The 24,752-nt window shown below is 38.0% G+C and overlaps 1 protein-coding gene across 1 annotated transcript in view; it reads right to left on the bottom strand.

The window, feature by feature from the left end:
- The window catches only part of LOC132114685 (A disintegrin and metalloproteinase with thrombospondin motifs 10-like), a 70,036-nt gene that overhangs the window by 18,804 nt on the left and 26,480 nt on the right, over positions 1-24,752 (bottom strand). The window contains exons 7-16 of the mRNA XM_059522946.1: positions 19,894-20,039; positions 19,327-19,370; positions 18,462-18,567; positions 14,573-14,719; positions 13,834-13,975; positions 12,063-12,170; positions 8,721-8,866; positions 6,362-6,425; positions 5,995-6,097; positions 372-505 (exon numbers count right to left, since the gene is read on the bottom strand). Of these exons, the coding sequence (XP_059378929.1) occupies positions 372-505; positions 5,995-6,097; positions 6,362-6,425; positions 8,721-8,866; positions 12,063-12,170; positions 13,834-13,975; positions 14,573-14,719; positions 18,462-18,567; positions 19,327-19,370; positions 19,894-20,039 (1,140 nt within the window). The remainder of the gene's footprint in view (positions 1-371; positions 506-5,994; positions 6,098-6,361; positions 6,426-8,720; positions 8,867-12,062; positions 12,171-13,833; positions 13,976-14,572; positions 14,720-18,461; positions 18,568-19,326; positions 19,371-19,893; positions 20,040-24,752) is intronic.

Raw genomic sequence — 24,752 nt, 5'->3', positions numbered from 1 at the left:
CAGCACATTCTTAATGGATTTTTTTTTTTTGCAGCAACAGTGTAGAAAACATTTAAATAAATTTTCACAATGTTTAAGTTTGCAACATACAAAAAAAGACAAAACATCCTTAACAGTTAGTAAAAAAATGGGGCAAGGAGCAATGGAGTCTGGACAGCTCAGATCTCTAATTAAATCCAGGATGCTCCCCAGTACTATGATAATGTGTTGAGAGATTGGTGAATCTTTGTATCAAGAGGGACTTTTTCTCTTCTGTTCTGTCTCTTGCTCTGGCTGAAGTTCAAAACCACAAACAACAACTGGAAAAACATATTGTATCAAAAACCTCTGAGACATGTATACATGAAGAAAAGAGAGTGTGAATGTCGCACCTTACATTCGCCATTAACACAAACGTCCAGAGAGTCATCCCTGCAAGGTGTGCCATCTACCACAGCTGGAGCGCGCTCAGTGTAGAAGTTATAGCCCTCTGCCAGGCAGTTCAGCGAACATGACTTCACTCCACCTGCAGCCAAAACGTGCAAAACATCATACCTCAACAATCATGAGCCATTTAGTCAGAAACATGTTACATACTTTTAAAAAAGGGTTGGCAGATACTCAGTAAGACATGGAGTTTCTCAAAAGGTTGTGCAAAATAAATGTGCAACAAGTTATATATACCATAGAAAAGACAAATGAAGCTAGTCTTATCTGACTGAGATATCCTCATGAGTGAAAAAAGTGAAAGTGACGTGACATTCAGCCAAGTATGGTGACACATACTCAGAATTCGTGCTCTGCATTTAACCCATCCGAAGTGCACAAACACAGAGCAGTGAACACACACACACACACACACACACACACACACACTGTGAACACACACCCAGAGCAGTGGGCAGCCATTTATGCTGCGACGCCCGGGGAGCAGTTGGGGGTTCGATGCCTTGCTCAAGGGCACCTCAGTCGTGGTATTGAGGGTGGAGAGAGCACTGTACATGCACTCCCCCCACCTACAATTCCTGCCGGCCCGAGACTAGAACTCACAACCCTTCAATTGCGAGTCCAACTCTCTAACCATTAGGCCACGACTTTCCCACGTAAAGGGTTGCCGTGACCCGGATTCGAACCGGGGTTGCTGCATCACAGGGCATCATAAAATCTACAAAGAAATGTAATATGACACACTGTAAGTAATGCCAATGCCATTAAGCACGCGTTCCTTGTACAGAACTGACTCCTCACGTGTTATGCATTGTTAACTTTACAACATTACACAACGGCAAAACAAACTTGAAAACAAACTGCTGGCAAATTTGGTCTGTGGTTTAATGCGCCTCCAACAATGGAGAGATGTGAACAGCGTATTTAATGCAGCCAAACAGAGCTTTAGAACTATACTAACTCTGCGGGATGGCCGCCAGCAATCTTTAGAGTTTCATGGCTGCATGTGGTATTTTAATGAGCTTGTGAGGTTTATGTTAGTTAGTTTATTCTTTCACTTATGTTACATACTTGAGAAGCAGAAAAGGGGTCCGGGAACATTTCAGATGACTTGCTTATAGATAAAGCAGCTGAAACGCTTTCTACACACACTTTATTCCCCTGTCTTCTCTGTAAAAGCCCTATAAATTTGAGAAAACGATGGAGAGAGAAACAGCCTCTCCCAGCATATTCCCTAAGACACAAAGAAGAAATCATGCAACTCACCAGATGGGTGAGGAAAGGAGAGTAAGAGGAGACTGATGGCATTTGATGCCTGTATGAAAAAATTGCCAAATCAAAAGTCTGGGTTCTTCTTGTAAGAATCTTTTAAACCCAGGCTGCATTTACTTAATAAAAAAAAAATTCTTCTAAATGTAGTGTTTTACTGTGATTACTCTAGTTTTGGTCATATGATCCTCCAAAAAATCCTAATAAAATGCTGATTTGGTGCTCAAGAAACATTTCTGATTATTATCAATGTTAAAAACAGTTATAGCTGCTTAATAGTTTTGTGGAAACCATGATAATTTTTTTTAATCAGGATTCTTTCAGGAAAGTTCATATATGCATGAGCTGATAAGCATACAATTTAAAGTGAAAGTGAAACCAGCAGTCTGTGTGAAATGTATGTCTCTCATACTGCACCAATACAAATGTGTGTGTGCATTGGGCTTGTTTTGCTTGCTTGATATTAACTGCATTATATAATTCACTTTAGAATATATGTTGCAGCACATTTCAAATGAAAAAAAACATGACTTATATTTCAGAAAATATGTTCATCACTGTTACAAAATTTACTGAGCCACTGCAGGGGAGCAGCTCTCATGTGCACTATTAAATTAAACATGATATAGCAATAAACAGCAATAAAATGAACAATGAAAGTTACAAAAGCTTGTGCAATACATTTTTAACAGCCAAGATTAAGTGTGAAAATAACTGAAGGATACATCTATTTGCTAAATGTAGCCAGTTAACATGATTCCTATTCTTTTGGTTTCTGTATCCAATATTGTTTTTAAATAACAAATGCAGTGAACGTACATTGGTAAGTACCCAAAATAAAAGTACTGGTGTCGGACTCGTTCAAAAAAAAAAAATGATATTAGAGAATCCCTAATTTGCATGATTACAAAAAAAAAAACCTTTAAAATGTTGCTTTTTTAGGACATGGCATCTAATACTTCAAATGCTGCATTCTCTTTCATTCCGTCATTTTCTGTCCATTTGTTTTTGAAAGCAAGAATGCATCTTATATAAATGCTCCCTTACCTAAGAAATTATTCGATTAGTTTAACTAAGTTATCTATTCATTGAAGAAAAATACAGTTTTGCACATGCCTAACAGGTATTTAAAAAGTACAAGATGAAAAAAGACATGAAAGGTGGTAAAGAGGGAGCAAAAGAACAAAAAAGGAACATGCTGTACTATAATGTAGTGTTTAAAATCGCAGAACTCACACACTATATTCTTCATTGGTAGTGTGACAGAACGAGGAATTAAATGACTCCTAATCCCAATCAGACTGGATGGAACCAGTACGTGATTTTGTCCTTTATATTATGCTTGACAGGGGGGTGGGCCTGAACCTGTTCCCCTTGTCTGTACCTGGCAGCGGTGGTGTTAAAACTCTGCGTAATCTCACTTTGGCTACCTAAGAGCCATTTGCCTTATCAGTAGGATCACATCTACTGGTCTTCACGTTAAATAATAACTCTTCCACTTAATGTGTTTTAGAAACCTACGGAGGCTTTTTTTGAGCTGTTGGCCAATTTTCTGTTAGTGTTGGACTAAGGACTAAGGTCCTGGGTGCCTGTGAAAACATATACTGAAGCAGGCTTACGATGGAAACTGCACATCCCATGAGACTTTGCTCTGGAAAGGCATAGGTATATTTTTGAGGAGGCTAGAAGAGGGCTTCACTGGAGTGAAAGTCGTTTCAGGAGGTACTGGTGAGAGACAGTGTACAGCCAAAACATGATAAATTTAATAATGTATGTCAAAATGTAATGCGCTTGACCTAAAGGTGAAGGCACAGGCTACATTTACAAGCAGCCATACGAATGCAATTAAGGCAGTACTGCAATTAAGCTGGAGCTCATGCAAACATAACCCTTTGATTATGATAATGTGATTATGAAACTACAAATCACTTAAATCACTTCTTTCTTACCAACCCCAATTTTTTTGAACAATAGTGCTCATGCAAACATAGCCATTTTCTACACAGAATTTGATTAAAAATGCTAAACACTCATTTATTTCTGAGATGACAACCAACCGAATTAAACATTATGCAAGGTCATATGACCACAATGTAGCATACTATTGTTTGCACTGCATAGTGCTAGTTACACATATTACTAAAAATATAGTAAATAAAAACAAACTGACTAACAACAAAAAGGACCGAACAAACAGAAGATAGAAAGAAATTATTCACAAGAGAAAGACAAATCAAGTTAACTAATAATTAAATATGCAACAGATATTAGTCAGTTTGTTTTTATTTACTATATTTTTAGTAATATGTGTAACTAGCACTATGCAGTGCAAACAATAGTATGCTACATTCTACTAGGTGAAATGTTTACGGCATATAGTTATTAAAATATAGCAGGCAATTTACAGTATAAAAACAACACGAAAGGTCCACACAGACAGACAAAACAAAGAAATCAATGCTAGAAGTGAAAAGAAAATCACAATGAAGATGACAGTGTGAACACAGAGAGAGTACAGGTCTAAGGTCTATATGCTACCTGACCCTGCAGCAGAGTAAAACAGCAGTCTGGCACTTATTTTAACAGCTGCAAGGGATTTCCATTGTAAAATCAGAAAGCAGTGCTTGTAGCCTGCAGTGGGCTTCTCTCTGTAAGCCATTTTGTTGTTGGAGGGGCAGATTAAAGGCAGTTATGTCCTTGACGGCCAGCTTCACACTCATCAAAAGCAGAAACTTAAACTGGGGATTCTGGGAAGTTTGCAGTCTGCAGCCTGGCATATGGATGCCAGACTGTTATCTGCAGTTTCTCTCTCTCTCTCATTATCTCTCTCTCACATCTGTGCTGGACCTGAGCCAGTGCATTGATTGGTTTTTTGGAGCATGGTGGTCCAGTCCTAATATCTAAACCACCTTCCAAAGCCCTAAACAGTCTTAAACAACAACAACTAAGCACTTAAACATCCTCATGATCATGAAAGATGTAGGTTGGTAACTAAGAGATCACGTGCTTCTGTTCAGTTCTCAGTACAGACATTTTTATTTATATTAACTTAAGATATCAATCTATATTTTGTGAGAATGATTACAAAAAAAAAGACTCCTCTTAATAGTCCACGGCTGCAATTTGGCTGTAGGCCACAAATTATTCAAAAATTATTCGTCCCTTCAAATATTAGAATTTTCATTTGTTGGCTGCATCTTACAAGGTGTTGTTGAAAGTAAAAATAACTTCCTTGTTTACGACCCTGTTTCAGTCTCTTTCAATATAAAAATCTTTACTGCTGACTCACTCATAAAGACAGCCTCTTGTCGCCATCTAATGATCGAATAATGTAAAAACTAAAATCACCATTAAAAAAAACACACACCATTTCTCAATACTAAATACTATTATTAAATACTACTTTAATTTATATAAATAATAATTGAAAAATAATATTTAATAAACAACAACAACAGCCTTCATAAACGCTGCTAAGTAATAAAAAGTACAAAGGCAGCAATCTGATAGACAGCATTAAAAGTTCTATAAAATATAACCTGATTAGATTTTGCCCTCAGCCAAAATTATTTGCTTATGAACAAAAAATAGATTAATGAGACCAAAGACTGACTGTTAAATTTACCCAAAACAAATTATATCTCATGTTTAACCATTATAGAGACATCTGAGCAAGTGGCAAATTCCAGAAGAACTGGCTGAGGTGAGGCTGCTCTCGGCAGCTATATAAGCTTTGAACGGCTGCTGACGCCCTGGAGCTCACATCCCCAAAAAATATTATAATAATAATATAAGCAAATTTTCAAATAGACATTATCTTTATTAACAAACTGCATATCTGAAGTTTAAACAACTACATTCTCACCTGAAAAATTCTAAAAACTATATTCTGTAGCACATATACAGCATTATTTATAAAATTATACTGGATTTGTGTGTCCGCCATGACATTCACTGTGAGATATACTCACTACTACTACTCTCAAGTATTAATCTTAATATGAAATTATATTAAAAATGTATGACATTTTATTAATATCTAAAGTTGTATCTATTAATGGTAAATGGACTGCATTTATATAGTGCTTTCAATAGACCCATGGCCATCCACAGCACTTTACAGGTTGCCTCACATTCACCCATTCACACACTCATTCATACACCGATGGCGGTGGTATCAGCCATGCAAGGCGCCATCCAGCTCGTAGCAGTTAAAAACAGGCTAATCGAAGTGACATAAATCAAAGCAGCACAACCAGTATGTCTCGGAATAGGTGCTATAAAGGGCTGTGTACTTACCGCCCCTGTATGGCTTCCAGGTGTAGAATTTCCCCCGGAAGGGAACACTGTCAAAATCCGAGCACTGAATCTGCCGAAAATCCTGAGATCCGGATGGGCACTCCTAATCCACACACAATTCAGTCAGTCTGAGAATATAGTGGAGCATGGCATCTGAGAATCCTTTTTATCTAATAATGAGTAGGTCTACACATTTAGAGGTTTAATATTTTGCCCAAATCACCAGTCTTCAGTGGTCAACTAATTTAGAGGAGCACAATTCATCCACAAACAAACCAAAGTTCTAGTACGGTAATTATTTGAAGAAACGTCAGACAGATACACACCCAGATGGAGTCAGTAAGTGATGTTCAGGTATCAAACTCACATCAATGTTGCAAGATCTGAAACGCTTCCTCTCTCCCAGACAATATTTTCCTCCAACTGTTGGCCTGCATCCATACAAAGACAGGCATAAGATACATCTGAGTATAATTTCAATTTAACTCTCAATTACAAAATCATTCTGCTCAAATTCATTTCAGCCAGACATCTTCTGACTTTCTGTTAGTTTTTCCAATTTTCCATGGCATGTTGACAGACTAGGTTCACTGAGTACAACAGGCTGAGAGTAAGAACATTATGAATCATCAAATCACTTGTATACACTCGTGGCCAAAGTTTTGAGAATGACATGAATATTAGTTTTCAAAAAGTTTGCTGCTAAACTGCTTTTAGATCTTTGTTTCAGTTGTTCCTGTGATGTACTGAAATATAATTACAAGCACTTCATACAGTACGTTTCAAAGGCTTTTATCCACAATTACATGACATTTATGCAAAGAGTCAGTATTTGCAGTGTTGGCCCTTCTTTTTCAGGACCTCTGCAATTCGACTGGGCATGCTCTCAATCAACTTCTGGGCCAAATCCTGACTGATAGCAACCCATTCTTTCATAATCACTTCTTGGAGTTTGTCAGAATTAGTGGGTTTTTGTTTGTCCACCCGCCTCTTGAGGATTGACCACAAGTTCTCAATGGGATTAAGATCTGGGGAGTTTCCAGGCCATGGACCCAAAATTTCAACATTCTGGTCCCCGAGCCACTTAGTTCTCACTTTTGCCTTATGGCACGGTGCTCCATCGTGCTGGAAAATGCATTGTTCTTCACCAAACTGTTGTTGGATTGTTGGAAGAAGTTGCTGTTGGAGGGTGTTTTGGTACCAATCTTTATTCATGGCTGTGTTTTTGGGCAGAATTGTGAGTGAGCCCACTCCCTTGGATGAGAAGCAACCCCACACATGAATGGTGTCAGGATGCTTTACTGTTGGCATGACACAGGACTGATGGTAGCGCTCACCTTTTCTTCTCCGGACAAGCCTTTTTCCAGATGCCCCAAACAATCGGAAAGGGGCTTCATCGGAGAATATGACTTTGCCCCCAGTCCTCAGCAGTCCATTCACTATACTTTCTGCAGAAGATCAATCTGTCCCTGATGTTTTTTTGGAGAGAAGTGGCTTCTTTGCTGCCCTGCTTGACACCAGGCCATCTTCCAGAAGACTTCGCCTCACTGTGCGTGCAGATGCGCTCACACCTGCCTGCTGCCATTCCTGAGCAAGCTCTGCACTGGTGGCACTCCGATCCCGCAGCTGAATCCTCTTTAGGAGACGATCCTGGCGCTTGCTGGACTTTCTTGGACGCCCTGAAGCCTTCTTTACAAGAATTGATCCTCTTTCCTTGAAGTTCTTGATGATCCTATAAATGGTTGATTTAGGTGCAATCTTAGTAGCCACAATATCCTTGCCTGTGAAGCCATTTTTATGCAACGCAATGATGGCTATACGCGTTTCTTTGCAGGTCACCATGGTTAACAATGAAAGAACAATGATTTCAAGCATCACCCTCCTTTTAACATGTCAAGTCTGCCATTCTAACCCAATCAGCCTGACATAATGATCTCCAGCCTTGTGCTCGTCAACATTCTCACCTGAGTTAACAAGACGATTACTGAAATGATCTCAGCAGGTCCTTTAATGACAGCAATGTAATGCAGTGGAAAGGTTTTTTTGGGATTAAGTTAATTTTCATGGCAAAGAAGGACTATGCAATTCATCTGATCACTCTTCATAACATTCTGGAGTATATGCAAATTGCTATTATAAAAACTTAAGCATCAACTTTTCCAATTTCCAATATTTAAGTAATTCTCAAAACTTTTGGCCACGACTATACAGTTATGTTCAATGTAACAATAAAGTTTGAGGGGGTACGATTTTTTAATGTTTTTAAAAGATGTATCTTATGCTCACCAAGGCTTCAGTGAATCAAAAACACAGAAAAACAGTAATATTGTGAAGCATTATTACATTTTAAAATAATTTTTTTCTATTTTACTATAGTTTCTGAACAGAATACATGAATACAAGTCCAACTACACTGCACAGAATAATGTATCCCATAATGCAACACGCTTGATTGGCCTTCCATTTCCAACGTGATAGATGAACCATAAGTAATGTCAATATTTTTTTTACGATGCTTTAACTGGATGCCCCACACATACAACATAATGAGGTAATGTAACAATGTAGAAAAATCAAATAATGCCTATTTTTTCCAGTTACTGTTAAAGAAAAATCTTTGAACATTGTCCTTCACACAGTGTAGCATATGACCATTGTCATTGAATAATGCAACTAATGATCTGTCCAAACAAACAGTGTTAATCAATCATATGAGCCTGACTCACCTGGGGCTGTCACAATGGCGAATAGAGGATGCGACTCCGCCCCCACAGGTGCGACTACACTCCTCCCATGGCGACCAGTGGCCCCACCCACCATCTATCCCCTCCGGACGTGTTCCATATGGCACACACACTCTTTTGTAGCACCACTGATGACAAAATAGTAAGAAAACAGGATAAAACCGTATATATGGCTGTTTTCTGCTATTCCTGGCATGCAGGGGTGCTCTTAGGGGGGCTGCAGAATATGCCAGGCATATGGACCCAGGAAGCTAGGGGGCCAAAATCAAAAAAAAAAATTGTCCTCTTTTTTTATTTTTTTTTAAGCGCGTCGTCTTGCACTTTAACAGACAATTTTTACATCATAGCTCAGATGCGGGTGGTCTGTTTTATGCTTCTCCTTATTTAATAAATTTTTTATTTTTTTATATTTTAGACATCTCTCAATTATGGCGATGAAAAAGATTTGCCATGCTGGTGGATACAACGTGAGACCATGCTACCGCGACTGTCAAAACCGGTGCACTATGCACTGTGTTTATTTTTCCCTCCAGCAGCAGCAGCGAGTGTGCCTTTGGCGCAGCTGGAAGAGTTAGGCTATAGAAAAAATGGAGGACTGGCTTTAAATTACGGCTGCCCCTGACCAGAGATGAATTACTTAAATTCTAAACCATAATAAGCTTTTAATATTTAGACTAGCCTATTCTGCATTTAAGTGCACATAATAGGCTAAAGCTTCCTGCAAAGCCCCAGCAAAAGATCTTACCATGAATGTGTCTGATGGGAATGGTAAGGAGATATTTGAATTACTTTTTAATAATCTAGTGTTTTCTGAATTTCTTTATGCTTCAAAGATGAAGCTGACAATCCTGATTCGCCATCTCCTCAATGGATGCTACTTTAGAGAGAAATGCATCTTTATGGATTACATAATGAAAGAAATTTTGTTTTCACTTTGAATTATTTCGTATTAAAGTAGTAATTGAAAGCTTTCTATAGATATATTTATCATGTCTGTGAGGCAAGTTTTGGTTCATTTTTGTGAAGCACTCCTGTTCAAGCCCGAGATGGCAAAAAAGCGAATCCTGTTTGTTTTCTTCATTTTACAAAAGCACAACGTTTTGTAGATATTATGATTGCACACAAATAAAAGTAGGCCCTTTACATGTATTACACTTTTCTTTATGAGCAAAAATGACAACATTAAGTTGTTTCTACTGTTATTAAGAAAAAATGCAAGTGATCGTGCACAGTGGAGCATAAAAAGTACTGCAAAGCACGCTTTAGCTTCCACTCTTCGCACAAATGCTTGGATCAAGGCCCTAATCATGTCTTGAACATTGGGGCGGACCAAAATTTCTTAATTCTTAAAGAAGTTTCTTTCATCAAGGCTAAATTTATTTGATCAAAAATACAGAAAGAAAACATAACTTTGTGAAATATTATTGCAATTTAAAATAAAAGTTTTGTATTTCAGAAATCATTATTATATGCTGATTTATAATTAATGTTGAAAACAGTTCTGCTGCTTAATTTGTTTTGGGGGGGGCTGTGATACTTTTTCAGGATTTATTGATAAATAACGAGTTAAAAAGAACAGTGTTTATTCAAAATGGAAATGTTGTGTTACAATATGCACTACTATTCAAAAGTGTGGGATCTTTCTAAAGTATTTCTTTATGAATTTTTAAACAATTTTAAAGCTGATACTTTGTTTATTAAAAGGTAACAAAGCAAAGCAATTCGTACGTATTTTACGAGGTGGCTAATAGTTTGTATGACCTCACTCGTACGATTTTATATGATTTGTCTAAACCCCTGTGTCGGTTAGGTTTAGGGGCGGTGTTAGGTGTAGGTCATTCGTACAAATTCATACGAATTGTGCAACTCGTAAAATATGTAAGATTTGCAAAAATCGTATGAATTTGTACGAGTGTGGTCGTACAAATTAGCCACCTCCTAAAATATGCACGAATTGCCGTGAGATCGGGTTGCAAGGGGTCTGAGAATGCGGGACTCTGGGTGCGGGACTGTAGATGTAGCAGGCTCCGAGTCTGCAGCTTCATACTACTCTGTGGAGCTTGCCCAGGTGCGGGCTCAGAGCAGGCGGCAAGGAAGTCGACCGGAAGTTGAAGTCGGCCGCGAGCTGCCATCTTGTAGCAGAACTTCACTTGCGTTAGCATCCCATTGACTTTGCATTATTTTGGCGTCACTTTGACAGCGAATAACTTTACATCTGAGGCATTTAAAGACTCCATTTGTCCATTATTTATTTCTAAAGATACACGACAATGTATAAAGGGCTCCATTACCTTCTATGTTACATTATGGCCCCGTAGAAACAGTTTTTGTAAAAAAAGGCTAACGATTGCGTCATAACCACTCGACTCTCTGTCGCACAGTAGAGAAATTACCGTACAGACAGGAGAAGAAGCTCGCAGGCAGTTAACTTAATATGCCGTACTGGCATTACATTTTAAAATACTATACAAAATAATTAATCAGAATACTAACTCCTGCTCACTCATGCCAAAGAACTCCCCGCTCAAGCTCGCCGTCTCTGCAAGATTAACGATGGCAGTTTGCACGCACAGCTACTAGAAGATTTACATCTGTCAGACAGGTTGCTGACGTCATCAAGCTTAGTTTGAGTCTGCGCATCAGAAACGGAAGTGCTAAAAATCGCTAAAAATGGGCTTCACTTGTCTCAATTGAGTTCCAATGGGGTCGCTGTGTCCATTTCTTTTACTGTCTATGGCTCAGAGTCAGCAGAAGTGCGGACCGAGGGCGCATAACGGCCGCAAGGGGGTGCTCAATTTTTTTTAGGTTAAACATTGAAATATATTTGAAGTGTTTAATAATCTTAGATTTTATTTCAGTCCTGTTATTTGAGAAGGTTAATAATCAAACTGAATTAAATCAAACGTGAATAACTGCCGATGTCTGTTATTAATTAATAACAAAAAAAATCTTTTTTTTGAACAAAAACAAGAAATGTTCCAAACGTATTTCTCAATGAACTTAATAAAGAAACGAAAAAAATATAAACAATTTGACATTAAAAAAAAAAAAAAAAAACTATTTTACTGGCTGCAACAGCAGCTTCTGCAATGGGGAAGCGAGAGAGAAAAAAAGACAAGGGCTCCAGTCGGACCCTTGAAAAGAATTCTGTTAATTTCTCGGACAATATATTTATAGTTTCTTTCTTTTTCTTATTGAGCGTCAAACAAAAATACACATTCATCTGAAGAAGAGAACCTAAATTTCGGTCTTCAATACCCCCCTTAAAACTTTTCACGGCGCCCCTGCTGGCATGTTCTCAGAAATCCTTATCCTTTTGCTTACCCCTTTTTCGATGGTGCTGGTCTGACAGATGGTGCCCTCGGCTGCTGGGATACTACTGGTGATGCAGCGATTCCCTTTACTCATGCACCAAAGCTCACTGCACACTTCCTGAGCACACACACACAAGCCACTAAAAAAAACTAAAGATAAGGCGGACAACACTAGGGTGGCCATACGCGCCATTTTTACGGGACACGTCCTGCACAGGATTTTGCTTTGTTTCCTGTTTTTTACTGACTGAGGTAATGATCGAAAGTTAGCTCGACCAATAACCTGCAGACATTGTACATAATCGACCGATCATGGCGAGTGAGAAGGTGGGATTTGCAGAGTGCGGTACAGATTAGATGTGTTCGAACGTTCGTTCGACATGAAGCAGCGCTGCGCAGATCGATCGGTGCTTGACATCAAAGTACCTAGAGCGATTCGAAAGAATAAAGAGCGTCTGCTCTCTGATGTCATACACCAATCAGTCTGTACAGCGCCTACAGCCAAAACTTGGATATTTTAGTCAATATAGAAATCCTGTCCAGGACATGTCCCGTAAAAATAGCACGTATGGTCACCCTAGGAAAAAACAGACCTTAAGAAACACTCATGAGACTAAAGAAATGAATGGAATGAGCAGAAATTGTACATTTCTTCACCAAACAACGTCTTCTGATGTGGATGCTAAGGTGTTCTGAGCATTTTAAGCATGTTGTAGCTATACAATGGTACTCTTTTTGTTTGAGATGTAGATCAGATGTCCCCACAATGTAAAGAACACATTACACTTCAGACCTACCTAATAACTTCTCCTGCACAGGTATCCAATAAAGCAGTCGATACCTAAAGCTTGTCTCAACGAGAGCAGACATAGCACACTATACAGACTGAGCTCTGAGCTCCATTGTGGGTCTGTGGAGGTGTAAGGTTCAAGCTTGACTGGCAGAAAATAGAGCCGTAAACCAAAGAGAAGCAAACTTTTGACCAACTTATGGTTTTGGACAAAGGTGGCAGAATTCCAGTGTCTGAAGTCTTGAGGGGAGCAAAGAGATGGAATTATTACAGCCAGCAAAAGGTAGAACAACCATCTGGTGAAGATTTACAGAGAGACAGAGACAGAGATAAAGAGTGCGCTAAATGATTTACAGTGGGGATAAACGCAACCTGGATAGGACCATAACCCATAATTCACCTGTGCAAAGACTCTACTTGAGCATAGATGTCTTACTGTAGAACGGTTATATACTTCTAAATGAGATATTTTAAAAAGAGGAAATATACAAAAATATAACTTTACAGATTTATATATATATATATATATATATATATATATATATATATATATAATTTTTTTAAACATGTTTTGAATAGTTCACCAAAACAAGAAAATGTTCAAGCAAAAAGTTATCTTATGACAAAATATTGTATTGTATAATATTGTATAAACATCTAATATCTATGTTCTAATGTCTATAACACAATGCTGTTCTTGTATGATGGTGTACACTACCAATCAAAAGTTTGGAGTTTTTTTTTTTTAAACGTTTTTGAAAAATGTCATTAAAATAAAACTGATACATTTTGCAGGATTCTTTGATGAGTAGAAAACTGAATCTTATTGACCCCAAACTTTTTGAAAGATAGATCAGAAATAAACATGGTATTGTCATGGTACCATTGTCAAAAATCATGCTCATCTGCATTTTTAATAGATGATGGTGATGATGGAATTTTCTTTCTTGGTTGAAGAACTGTTGTCGATTACACTGAATGATGCAAGTACCCCGTATTTACACTGACGAGACTTCACTCCATACTGAAAGCGGCACTGCTCATCTGCATCATAGGCTTGGCCAGGGGCTGTGGTGGGGTAAACAAAATCCTGCTTGGGGGGAACATTGTTCAGACAGGAACCCATGCCAGAGCTAAGAAACAATCAGAAAGAAAACATAACGGGTGTGTGAGAAGTGATGGAAGTGTATGCTGCCCTGATGCCAACAAACACTAAATTCCAACATTTTTTTCTTTTTTTTGGATCAGTGTGTTGTGAAACGGCCTTAATGGTTTTAATCACATAGTAAGAAATGTACGCAAAAGTGCCACAGACTAATTTGATAATATTTTAATATAGTTCAAAGTTTTATTTATTCCTGTGATAGCAAAGATGAATTTTCAGCAGCCATTACTCCAGTCTTCAGTGTGACACGATCCTTCAGAATCAATTCTAATATGATGATTTGGTGCTCAAGAAACATTATTATTATTAGTTAAATCATAAAATAATAATTAGTAAAATATTAACAGTAATAATAAATAATAATTAGTTAAATATTAACAGTTAAATATTAATGTTTATCAAAATAAAACCACACATATTTGAAATAGATTTTTTTGTAACAACAAAAGTCTTTACTGTAGTATATGAAAATAAACAATGAAAGATGAAAAAGAAATTTAAAAAATGAAAAGAAATTTTATGGTCAATGAAAATACAGATTCTCAGACTGATGCAGCAGACGCACTCGAGGAAGCTGGTGATGTAATCGCGGCTGCAGGCAGACCAGACGAAGGGGTTAGTCTTCATGGTGATGTGGGCAGCCATGAGTTTAGCAGTCTCCTGACTGCGCACCCCACATGCATTGCCAACACCATCATGATTCATCCCAAACCTGAAAGAGAGATATTAATGATTTTATGGAATTATAAAATGGAATCCTATGGTCCTGCTTACAGAATGCGAACATACATACCCAAACCAATCAGCATCTCTCACAAACCTATGCAATCCTATACACAGTTAAACATATGCCCCCATGCCCCCTTGTCTAGACAACCCCAGTGTGCAGCGTCATATGGCCATCCAGTGGCGGCTCCTGCCAGTTCTCTCAGGGGGGGCACATGTTTGCTCGATTAATGAGGATAGTTCACCCATTCAATTGATAAATTAACAGCTAGTTAAAGATGTAAAGGGAACTGAACTACTATAGTATTAATTAAAAATAAACTGACATTAGGAATCAATCTCTTGCTCTCCTTATGTTTTTATATGCATGTTAACAGCAGCAGCAAATGAAGACTGACGCCAGGACGTGGTTTTCCAAAAAAAACTTTTTACTTCGATTTCAGTTTAATAAGAAATAATTGAAGTCACATAAATCACTGTTTACACAACTCGCTTATATTACTGCTCATTTATATCACATTCCTCACTTACATTACACTGCTTACTTAAATTACTCACTTATATTACACTGCTCCCTACTATCCATATGCATCTTTGCTCTTTCGTGTTTTTTCACCTTCTCCGAGAGATGATGCAGCTCGGTGACACCTGTAACGTTAGTTGTCCATGCAATGTCCGTCATGCTCTCACGATGTAACAAAATGCAGCTGTAAATTAGCAGAATAAAGCGTCAGCTACTTCGCAGCCTATTAGCCTTTTTCTCTGCTCATACCACTTCTTCGAAAATACTTGTTTATACGACTTCCCGCCCTTTGTAGATACTTGTTTGATGTTTAATTTTGGTCTTGGTTGTCCTAATTCTTTAATTGCCAATTTATCCTTATTGCTACAACGACTGAATGGTATTTCTTTCAGTGACACGATAGAATTAATCAGCGCTGAGGTAACGTTCGCAGTGATGTTGATCAAGTTCAGCTAAAACCTGAATTTGCATAGCTGTCCCCGTCTCTCTGTTTTTTTTCACATTTGATAAAGATATGAAAGTAGTTTTTAATTTTATCCTTGTTGTTAAAATTAAAAATAGTTTTTAAATATTATTGGATGTCACTGTTCCCACCAGTAGTTGCACAAGTTAAGGTTACGCACGATGACGAAAGCACGTTAGGGCGAGCCCTCCCGGAACTCATTGAGATTGCATTGCAGTGGCTGCAGTTCAGTGTTGCCAGACGTATGATAATTATCGTATTTGTACGATAATTTTACCTCCGTACGATCAATAATGAAAATAATCCTGTAATGTACGATAATTTCAGATTTTAATGAAGATTTAATTGAAGGTAGTTGCAGTCATAGGGCTTCTTTACTCATACGCGAAATCGGCTCATTACAGACACTCTAAATGCGTTCGTGTGCACCTCGGAGGTTGCCCTGCTTTAAAGCCAACGAGCACTAGTTGCGGTCCATGACAGCAAGAACCCCTTCAACATCTGGCAACACGCAGTCTTCCAACGACAGCGGCTCAGATGCAGTGTTGCCAGATTGGGCGGCTTCGGTTTTGAATTTGATTGTGCGGGTAAAAATTGTCTTGGGCGGGTGGACAAAATTTGGGCTGGTCTGGGGTCAGTTTGGCGGTTTTCTAAAATATAAGTTGTATAGGCTAATTGGCTAACAAACAAGCTCAAGTGTGCATATACTGCATCCGAACAGTCATCACGTTGTTATAAACTGCAGTGCAGAGGTGCTGATGCTGATGTGGACGTTGCGGCCGTACTTTTAGCCAATCACTAGTGATCTACAGACACACGTGATGATTCATGAGCAATAACGGATCTAATTTTAAATGTATGAACTGTATGAGTGATCATAATGCCTAAATATATGTTACATGGTAAAGAGTGGGAGAGTGTTTTAACACTCAAAACGTGAATTACACCTGTTGAGGGAAAGATGACACCAATATTCTGCAACTCTCTAATATTACTGCAACTCCTAAAATAGTGCACAGTTAAATTATTTAATTTATAACATTATCTATTTATATCTAATCTATATCTAAACGATCTTGTCTTTTATCTTTTAAACAGTACAGATTGGTATATCTTCTTAGTTTTGACTGTGCAAATGTAATGTTCTACAATATGAACTTCACAAAAGATTAAAGCCCCTATTAGGGCGGTATTGTTTCTCATGTGGACCGTTGTGAAAATAAATTTACATACCACCTCAGTGATAAACTCATGGATTCGGATGGCGATTATTGTTGTTGTTAATTTTCATACAGTATTTACCAATGAATGACAACACAGTTTTGACTGTTATATGTGTGCATAAACAAGTGTGAAATACCTAATTACGTTGCTTTTTCCTATCACTTATATTGGACACTTATACATTTAAATTCTGACTGTTGACATTGAAAATGATGCATATGTTTTTTCGAGGGTATCGGTAAATCAATTGTAAATCAATCAAATGTTTTGACGGTGACTGCTTGCATAACCTATTTTAATCATATTCGGTAATTGTCTTTAATGTATTTGCCACCATTTGATCCATGGGAAATTTATCTAATGTTATTATTTAGTTTTAAGGAGTTAAAATGGCTCTTAACACCTTTGACTGACATGTTGTATCACATTATTTTGTTAGTTAAAGTTTTGGGCGGTTTTTTGTTGGAGTGGGCGGGTTTTTGTGAGCTTTTGGGCTGGAAATCGTCCATCCAATCTGGCAACACTGCTCAGATGTGGAGTTAACTGCACCACGCCACTACAGCTAAATTGCGCCTACACTGGACGCAACAGAGCAAGTGTTAAAAATAACTTTAACATGTTTTAATATGCGCCGCGAAGCAGACAGTCACTGAAAATATAGTATTTTGTTGCACTGCTTCCGTCCAACCATACGCCTAGTTATCTATTGTGGTAATTTGCATGTCGAGTCAAAATGTTGTTGGTTTAGAATAGATAAATAACTCTTTTGACTCATGTACGATAATTTTCTTCCAAATACGATAATTTTGAACTTCTGGTACGATACTTGGACATTTCGAATCTGGCAACACTGCTGCAGTTCGAAAAAAAGATCTTTGAATGGAAGTCTATGAGAGCACTCTGGGCGATTCACAGTTTGACAGAAATCGCCCAAAAAGGGGCGGTACTACACAGAACGCAACTCGACGCTGAATTGACTATTTAGAAGCAGCAAAAACAGTCTAGAATAGTGAAAGCTAGCATAACACTGTGGTTGAATGTAAAAGAAAAAAATTCCTCCCTTTCCTTTGGTGGTGCGTCGCCCAATCGCCCTAATGGAGAAACCGCCACTGTGGCCATCAGTTCAAAGGTACCTGGATGAACCATGAGGACCAGACCACTAATGACTTCACCACCTATGAAAACAGCCCAGAGGCCCATGAGCATAGCCAAAGCAACAATGTGCTGAATGACCCATCACAAACAGCGCTCAGATCTGTACCATGATGGGGGAAAAAATGCTTTTCAACTACCAAATCAACAGAAATTACAACACAACTGCCTTTCAGGGAAGTATTCTAAAGTGTGATATCAACAAGGCGTGCCCATAAATTCAGATTAAAGTGAAAGTGACGTGTAGCCAAGTATGGTTTCCCATACTCAGAATTTGTGCTCTGCATTTATCCCATCCAAGTGTACACACACACATACTGTGAACACACACCTGGAGAGCTGGTTGAGGAATTGGAATAGACTCACGTGTGTCCTATCTCGTGTGCAATGGTGAAAGCAGTGGCCAGACCAATGTCTTCATTGATGCTACAGCTTCTCTCTGGCTCACACATACCGCCAACAGGTGCCAATCCTGATACGGACAGGTGTGCACAAGAGCACAGTGACATGGACACACACATAGACATATATGCCACAATACTATCCACCTTATTTTTTAAGTAAAAGAGTGGCCCAGGTCTTTTTAACTTGGCTTACTCTGTCATCCGCTTTCAGTTATTTAATCTCTACAAAAAGAGTACATTTTATATTGATTGAAATTGAAAACTTGTGTTTGTTATCATATTATCATATTTTTAAACCGATTACAAACATATTTTATTGCACAAATTGTTTTACAATTTCCTGTACTGTTTATTCTTATAGTTGTTTACCTGTAGAGGCTAATCGATTGGAAGTTCCACACATTCACAGGAAATAGCTTACTTCCACAATGAAAAATAAGGTTGATATGCAAATATACATATATGCAAATCCTACCACAGTACAGCTGATTAGTTAATTAATTAATTAGTCTCTAGAATTGAATACAGTACCAATAAACCTTCGATTAGCTTTGTTATGAACAGAGAAAAAATGAGACTTCATCAATGAAAAGCAAATACTTAATATATGCAGACAGATAAGGCAATTAATTATGGATGTTTTAATGGATTGGTAAGATGGATGGATAGATGGATTGGATAGACTGGTAGAATGGATGGATTTGTAGAATTAATGGATTGATTGGTAGGACGGACAGATTGGATAGATTGGTAGAATGGATGAAATGATAGGGTGGATGGATTGGACAACTGAATGGATTGGTTAAATGGATAGATGGATGTCTTACCAAGTGTTCCACATGGTTTGTTCTTGTAGATGCAAATATCATACCTGAAAACACACCAGAGAAATATTTATGATGTTTATTTTTTTGTTTGTTTTTTTGGATGAATAAACTGCACATACACACAAATACTAGAACTGTGAGACAGGTCACAGACTGGACACTGTCATGATAAGAGAGGGAAGACAATGTAAGGAAATGCTTGATGCATTCAGCAGACATACCCTCTGATACAAGCCTCCAATATAAAAAGTCTTAACACTTCCCACAATTTCTCTTTCTGTCTTTCACTCTCACTCTCTATTTCTCTCTCATACTTCACGTTATCTCTCTCACTCAACTCCGAGGCACAGAAATTCAACCTAACTCCTCACTGTGTAGATTAAAGCAATAGCATGATTTACCATAAATCGCTTGTTCTTCCAAGCACACACTTCAAGTACATTACAGCCATTTTAAAATTATGACCTGTTGCCTTGTAGAACCAAGAGAGTGCTACGAAATATTAGACAGATGTTAGTGTGTGTGTGTTGAAAAAGTTTTCAAAAGCATATACTGAAATATGCTGACCTGGTGATGAGGACTGCTGTATCATGGTGAGCGATTCCATTGTCAGGGATGGCATTCCCATGTCCGTTCCGGTGGAGGATGGACTTTTGCCACTTGCAGAAACTGTCTAAAGACTTCCCTGCATGATGGTTTACCTCTAGTGTGGGCTGGCAAGAGAGGAAAGGAAACATTTGGATCAGATAAACATGGATCAGATTTATTGCATATACATCATACTCTTTGTGTATAATTTGATTAGATAAATGTATATACATGCTCCCAACTACTATATGTTTCCCAACTAGGCTGATACAGGACTTCTATTTAACAGCTGACAATATGCTGGTTCTTTCAAGCTGAAATATTTCAATTCTGTGCAAAACAAAACTGCATAAGTAATGATTGTTTTCAAAAAGTTTTCACAGAACACTTCCATTTGCCATTGGTACAGTAATCATATGGCTCACATATATAGTGTCTACACCTTAAGGTGAAATTAAATTAGCCAAACTGTCTACAAAAAAAATTGCAAGGAAAGACGGTCCATATGTTGTGTATCAATACATGAATCAAGCAGCTTTATAACAGTAAATGCAGCACATTTAGTATTAGACGTTCAACAAACATGAACATGATGGGGAAGTCGTGGCCTAATGGTTAGAGAGTCGGACTCCCAATCGAAAGGTTGTGAGTTCGAGTCCCGGGCCGGCAGGAATTCTGGGTGGGGGGAGTGCATGTACAGTTCTCTCTCCACCTTCAATACCACGACTTAGGTGCCCTTGAGCAAGGCATTGAACCCCCAACTGCTCCCCGGGCGCCGCAGCATAAATGGCTGCCCACTGCTCTGGGTGTGTGCTCACAGTGTGTGTGTGTGTGTTCACTGCTCTGTGTGTGTGCATTTCGGATGGGTTAAATGCAGAGCACAAATTCTGAGTATGGGTCACCATACTTGGCTGAATGTCACTTCACTTTTATGTGAAATTTGCATTAGAATTTCTCCTCTCAAGACATGCAAAATTCCAATCATGTGGATTCCTAAAGAGATCCATTTTCACCAGGGGGACGTTTTTCATATGAAAGTAAATGTGGCAGTCTGTACAGATAGCCTTTTAGGCAGCTTGCCGACATATGCGTTGTGATTCAGGCATCCTGAGTCTGAGTACCTGCAGTCCAATGTGGGTACCACTTTATTTTACAGTCCTGTTCCCCATGTTATAGTAATTACAATAACTATGTAATAACTAGGTACTAACCCTGAACCTACCCCTAAACCTAACCCTACCCCATGAAGTTACCTTGTATTACCAGAACTTTCTTAGATAAATACACTGCAAGTACACTATAAGTGCATGTAAGTACACGTACTGTAAAATAAAGTGCAACCCCAATGTGATTATATAACAGAATTTTATATATATAAATTCTAATATATAAAATTTTAGGCAGCATTTTCATTGTTTTCAAGAAAAAAGTTGAGACATCAGAATTTATTTATTTTTCATCTTTGAAAATGAAAGTTTGCTTTAAAACAACAGATATTTGCAGTAGAATATTTTGGGCTCTTTGAGAAGGAGTCCATAGAGATGCATTATTTTAGATGCAAGTTACCCACAAGTCTAACTGTTACACTCATTGACTTGATTCCTAATGTTGACTCTGTTTTCTTATTTGGTCATTTTCCTGTTCTTGTTTGGTTAAATTGATTAATTCCCACCTGTCTCCATTCACCTGATTTCTCCCCTTGTGCTTAAATACCCAGTCTTTTGAGTTCCTCCTTGTCCATGATTACGTTTATGTGTTGTATCTTGAGTTAAGTTTATGTATTATGTTGGATGTGCCCTTATTCTCCCGTGATCATTAAAAGTACCCTTTATATATCTTCTTCCTCGAGCGCCTTCATTCACACACCAGCAGCCCGTAACACTAACTTATCTTATAGCTTTTTAGTTTTAAACATTCACATCTCTGAGCCATTTCTCTCCTTTATTAATGATTTTAGTTGATGAGGGCTTGTATGGTATTACAGACACTGCTAGAATGTACAAAAAGACAGACAGTTCTTCCCTACCACTATTCATGGCTCCCATGACCCAAGATGGCCACAGATTCATAAGCTAATGCACACACTGGCATAGTCTATAATTGTAATGGTCCGCCTACTGTGGTGGAAACAAATAGATGAAGGAATGCAGAGACAAAGAGGATTAACAAGAAACAGTATTTTATTTGACAGAAACTCACACTTAGGACGGGGTGGCATTCAATTCTAGACAAAGACAGACTTCACAGACGTAAACTTAAATACACAGGGGAAACTAGGATAATGACGAGACACACCTGGAACACACTGGAAACAATAAGGACAGCAATAGGAACGATCTCATAGGGAAAACAGGAACACACACGTGACAATAATAGTATCATCCCCAGTGTTGTGGGTAACGCGTTTTAGAGTACTCTAATTACTTTTTTCCTGAAATGTGTAACTTAACGCGTTAGTTTCGTGCGTAAGTAATCAGTAACTTCGTTATTTTTTTTAAAAAGTAATCCGTTATTCTAAGGAAAGGAAAATCCCGACTGCAGCCTGCTTTTTGTCAGACAGTAGGCTAGGTCTACTGTGCCCAGAGGTGGGTAGAGTACCCAAAAACTGTACTCAAGTAAAAGTAAAAGTACTTCTAGAAATATTTACTCAAGTAAAAGTAAAAGTACTAGTCTTGAATAGTTACTTGAGTAAGAGTAAAAGAGTATCGGATAAAAAATCTACTCAAGTAGTTAGTTACTAGTTACTTTGGGTCATATATACTGAGCCTATTTTTATTTAGATATATAGATAAAATGTATGTAATGTATGTGTGCATGTATAAATGTATATATTTCATCAGCCTTTACTCCAATTTATGTAATTTATTATAAAACCCTGTCTGTTTACTTAAGTAACAGATATAGGTGTCATACCATAACATATTTTTAATATGACTGACTTTATATTAAATGTGAATTTAACATTGAAAGTTAATGTGATATAAATATTGCTACTAACCTTTCATTGTTCAGAAAGAGAGCAAATAACATTTACATTATTAAAGATAATTTTCACAGACAGTCTAGATTTCAATCACTCTCAGAAACTCCCATTAAAATCACTGAAACTGTTAACACTGTGAAATCAATATCTTAATTATAGATTCGTACACACATCTGCACTTTGTTGTTTCTGACGAGAGAATTCGCCAGAAAGAGGTATTCAGTCAGTGAGCGAGTGAAGGAAGCACCGGCATTTTAGCGATGACTCATAGGAACACCTCTGATTGGCCAATGCTTTAATAAGCTCAAAAGAATCATGTGTGATTGGTTATAATGCGCAGCGCTGTATAAACGCATCTATCTCTGGCTCAGCGCCAGCCAGCGATCACAGATCTGAATTTAGCAGCTGATTATATGACTTGCTGAACGTACTCACGCCGGTGTGATTGTATTAAAATTAATAAAATCTTAATCGGCTATTTTTGTCGTTTGGAAGCTGCATTCAACTTGACTCCCCTCTGTTATAAGCCACATACGTACAACAAACTAATGTCACAGTGGTATCGTGTACTGTAATCGAATGTAGCCCAAGTTATTACCTGTTAAACAGTAGACAGCACACGCGGTGTTCATCTAATAAGGATCTCCATCGCTAGCAAATAATAGCCTTTGCAGATTTCAATTCAGTGCAGTTCCAGCCACGTTTTCAACGCTCTTTCTGTTCTTAAACATTACAACTCCGAGTGAACCACTTCAGACGCTCAGTGCGTGCGGCAGGGAACTGAACGAATCATTCAAACTGATTCATGAACCAATTCACTCGTTTGCCAATTGGTTTGATCAAGCCTTTGAACAGAATTGACTCAAAAGAATGAATCATTCGCGAAAGGGCAATCGCTCATTGCCCAGAGAAAAGTAGACGGCGCGTTTGGAATAAACTGAAGCACCTAACATTTATTGCATTAAGATGAAGTAACGAGAGGAGCGTCGCCCAAAGTAACGAAGTAAAAGTACAGATTTTTCCCCAAAAATTTACTCAAGTAAGAGTATAAAGTACCCATCTTTAAATATACTCCGAAAAGTATTCGTTACCCCAAAAAATTACTCAAGTAAATGTAACGAAGTAAATGTAACTCGTTACTACCCACCTCTGTGATCGTAAAGTCAATGGCTGTGATACGTCTGTGCCCTGCGCCTGACCCTGTGTGTGTGTGTGTTTTTTTTTCCGAACTCCCGACAAGATGGCAGAGAGGACAGCGTTTGGTTTATGGACTGTGTTAAAGCGAATTTAGGCTTGTGACTGTGAGTGATACTTTAATAATAATTAGTTCGGCTATTAAGCGATTTGTCATTTGCCTGTGTGGCAGTGAAGGATTTAATTCGGTTTGTTATCATTTTTGTTTGACAGGCAGCTGTTAATTTCTGTTAGATCGTTGGCTGGCTGGTTGTTCATCATTTCTAAATGGATTTAAATCTGCAAGTAAGTAAGTGTTTACAAGTAAGCATACTTGTACTTTGATAACTGCATTATTTAAAGTTAAAGAAAAATCAGGAGTTATCTTGTGGTGCTCATAATATACAGTAGCCTAGGCTACCTGGGCTGGGTAGGCGCGAATTTTGTTTAATAATATGTTCTGTGATAATAAATAAATAAAACGCCATGTGGAATAGCTTATTGCTGACTGTCTTTCCTGTTATTGTTATCCTGCAGTGTTAATTTAGTCAGATGACTGACGTTATTCATTGTCGGGAGTCACGACTTCTAGGTGCATTTAAAGGGGCCGGGGGCTGTGTCTGTCATGTGTGAGCCGCTGCAAACGGCTTTTAATTTTTGGTAACGCATGAGTACTCTAACG

This window comes from Carassius carassius, chromosome 34, assembly GCF_963082965.1.
Source record: "Carassius carassius chromosome 34, fCarCar2.1, whole genome shotgun sequence".
In the NCBI taxonomy this organism is placed as follows: Eukaryota; Metazoa; Chordata; class Actinopteri; order Cypriniformes; family Cyprinidae; genus Carassius; species Carassius carassius.
Note: the sequence above shows the minus strand (reverse complement) of the source record. Positions and strands in the feature narration are given on the sequence as shown.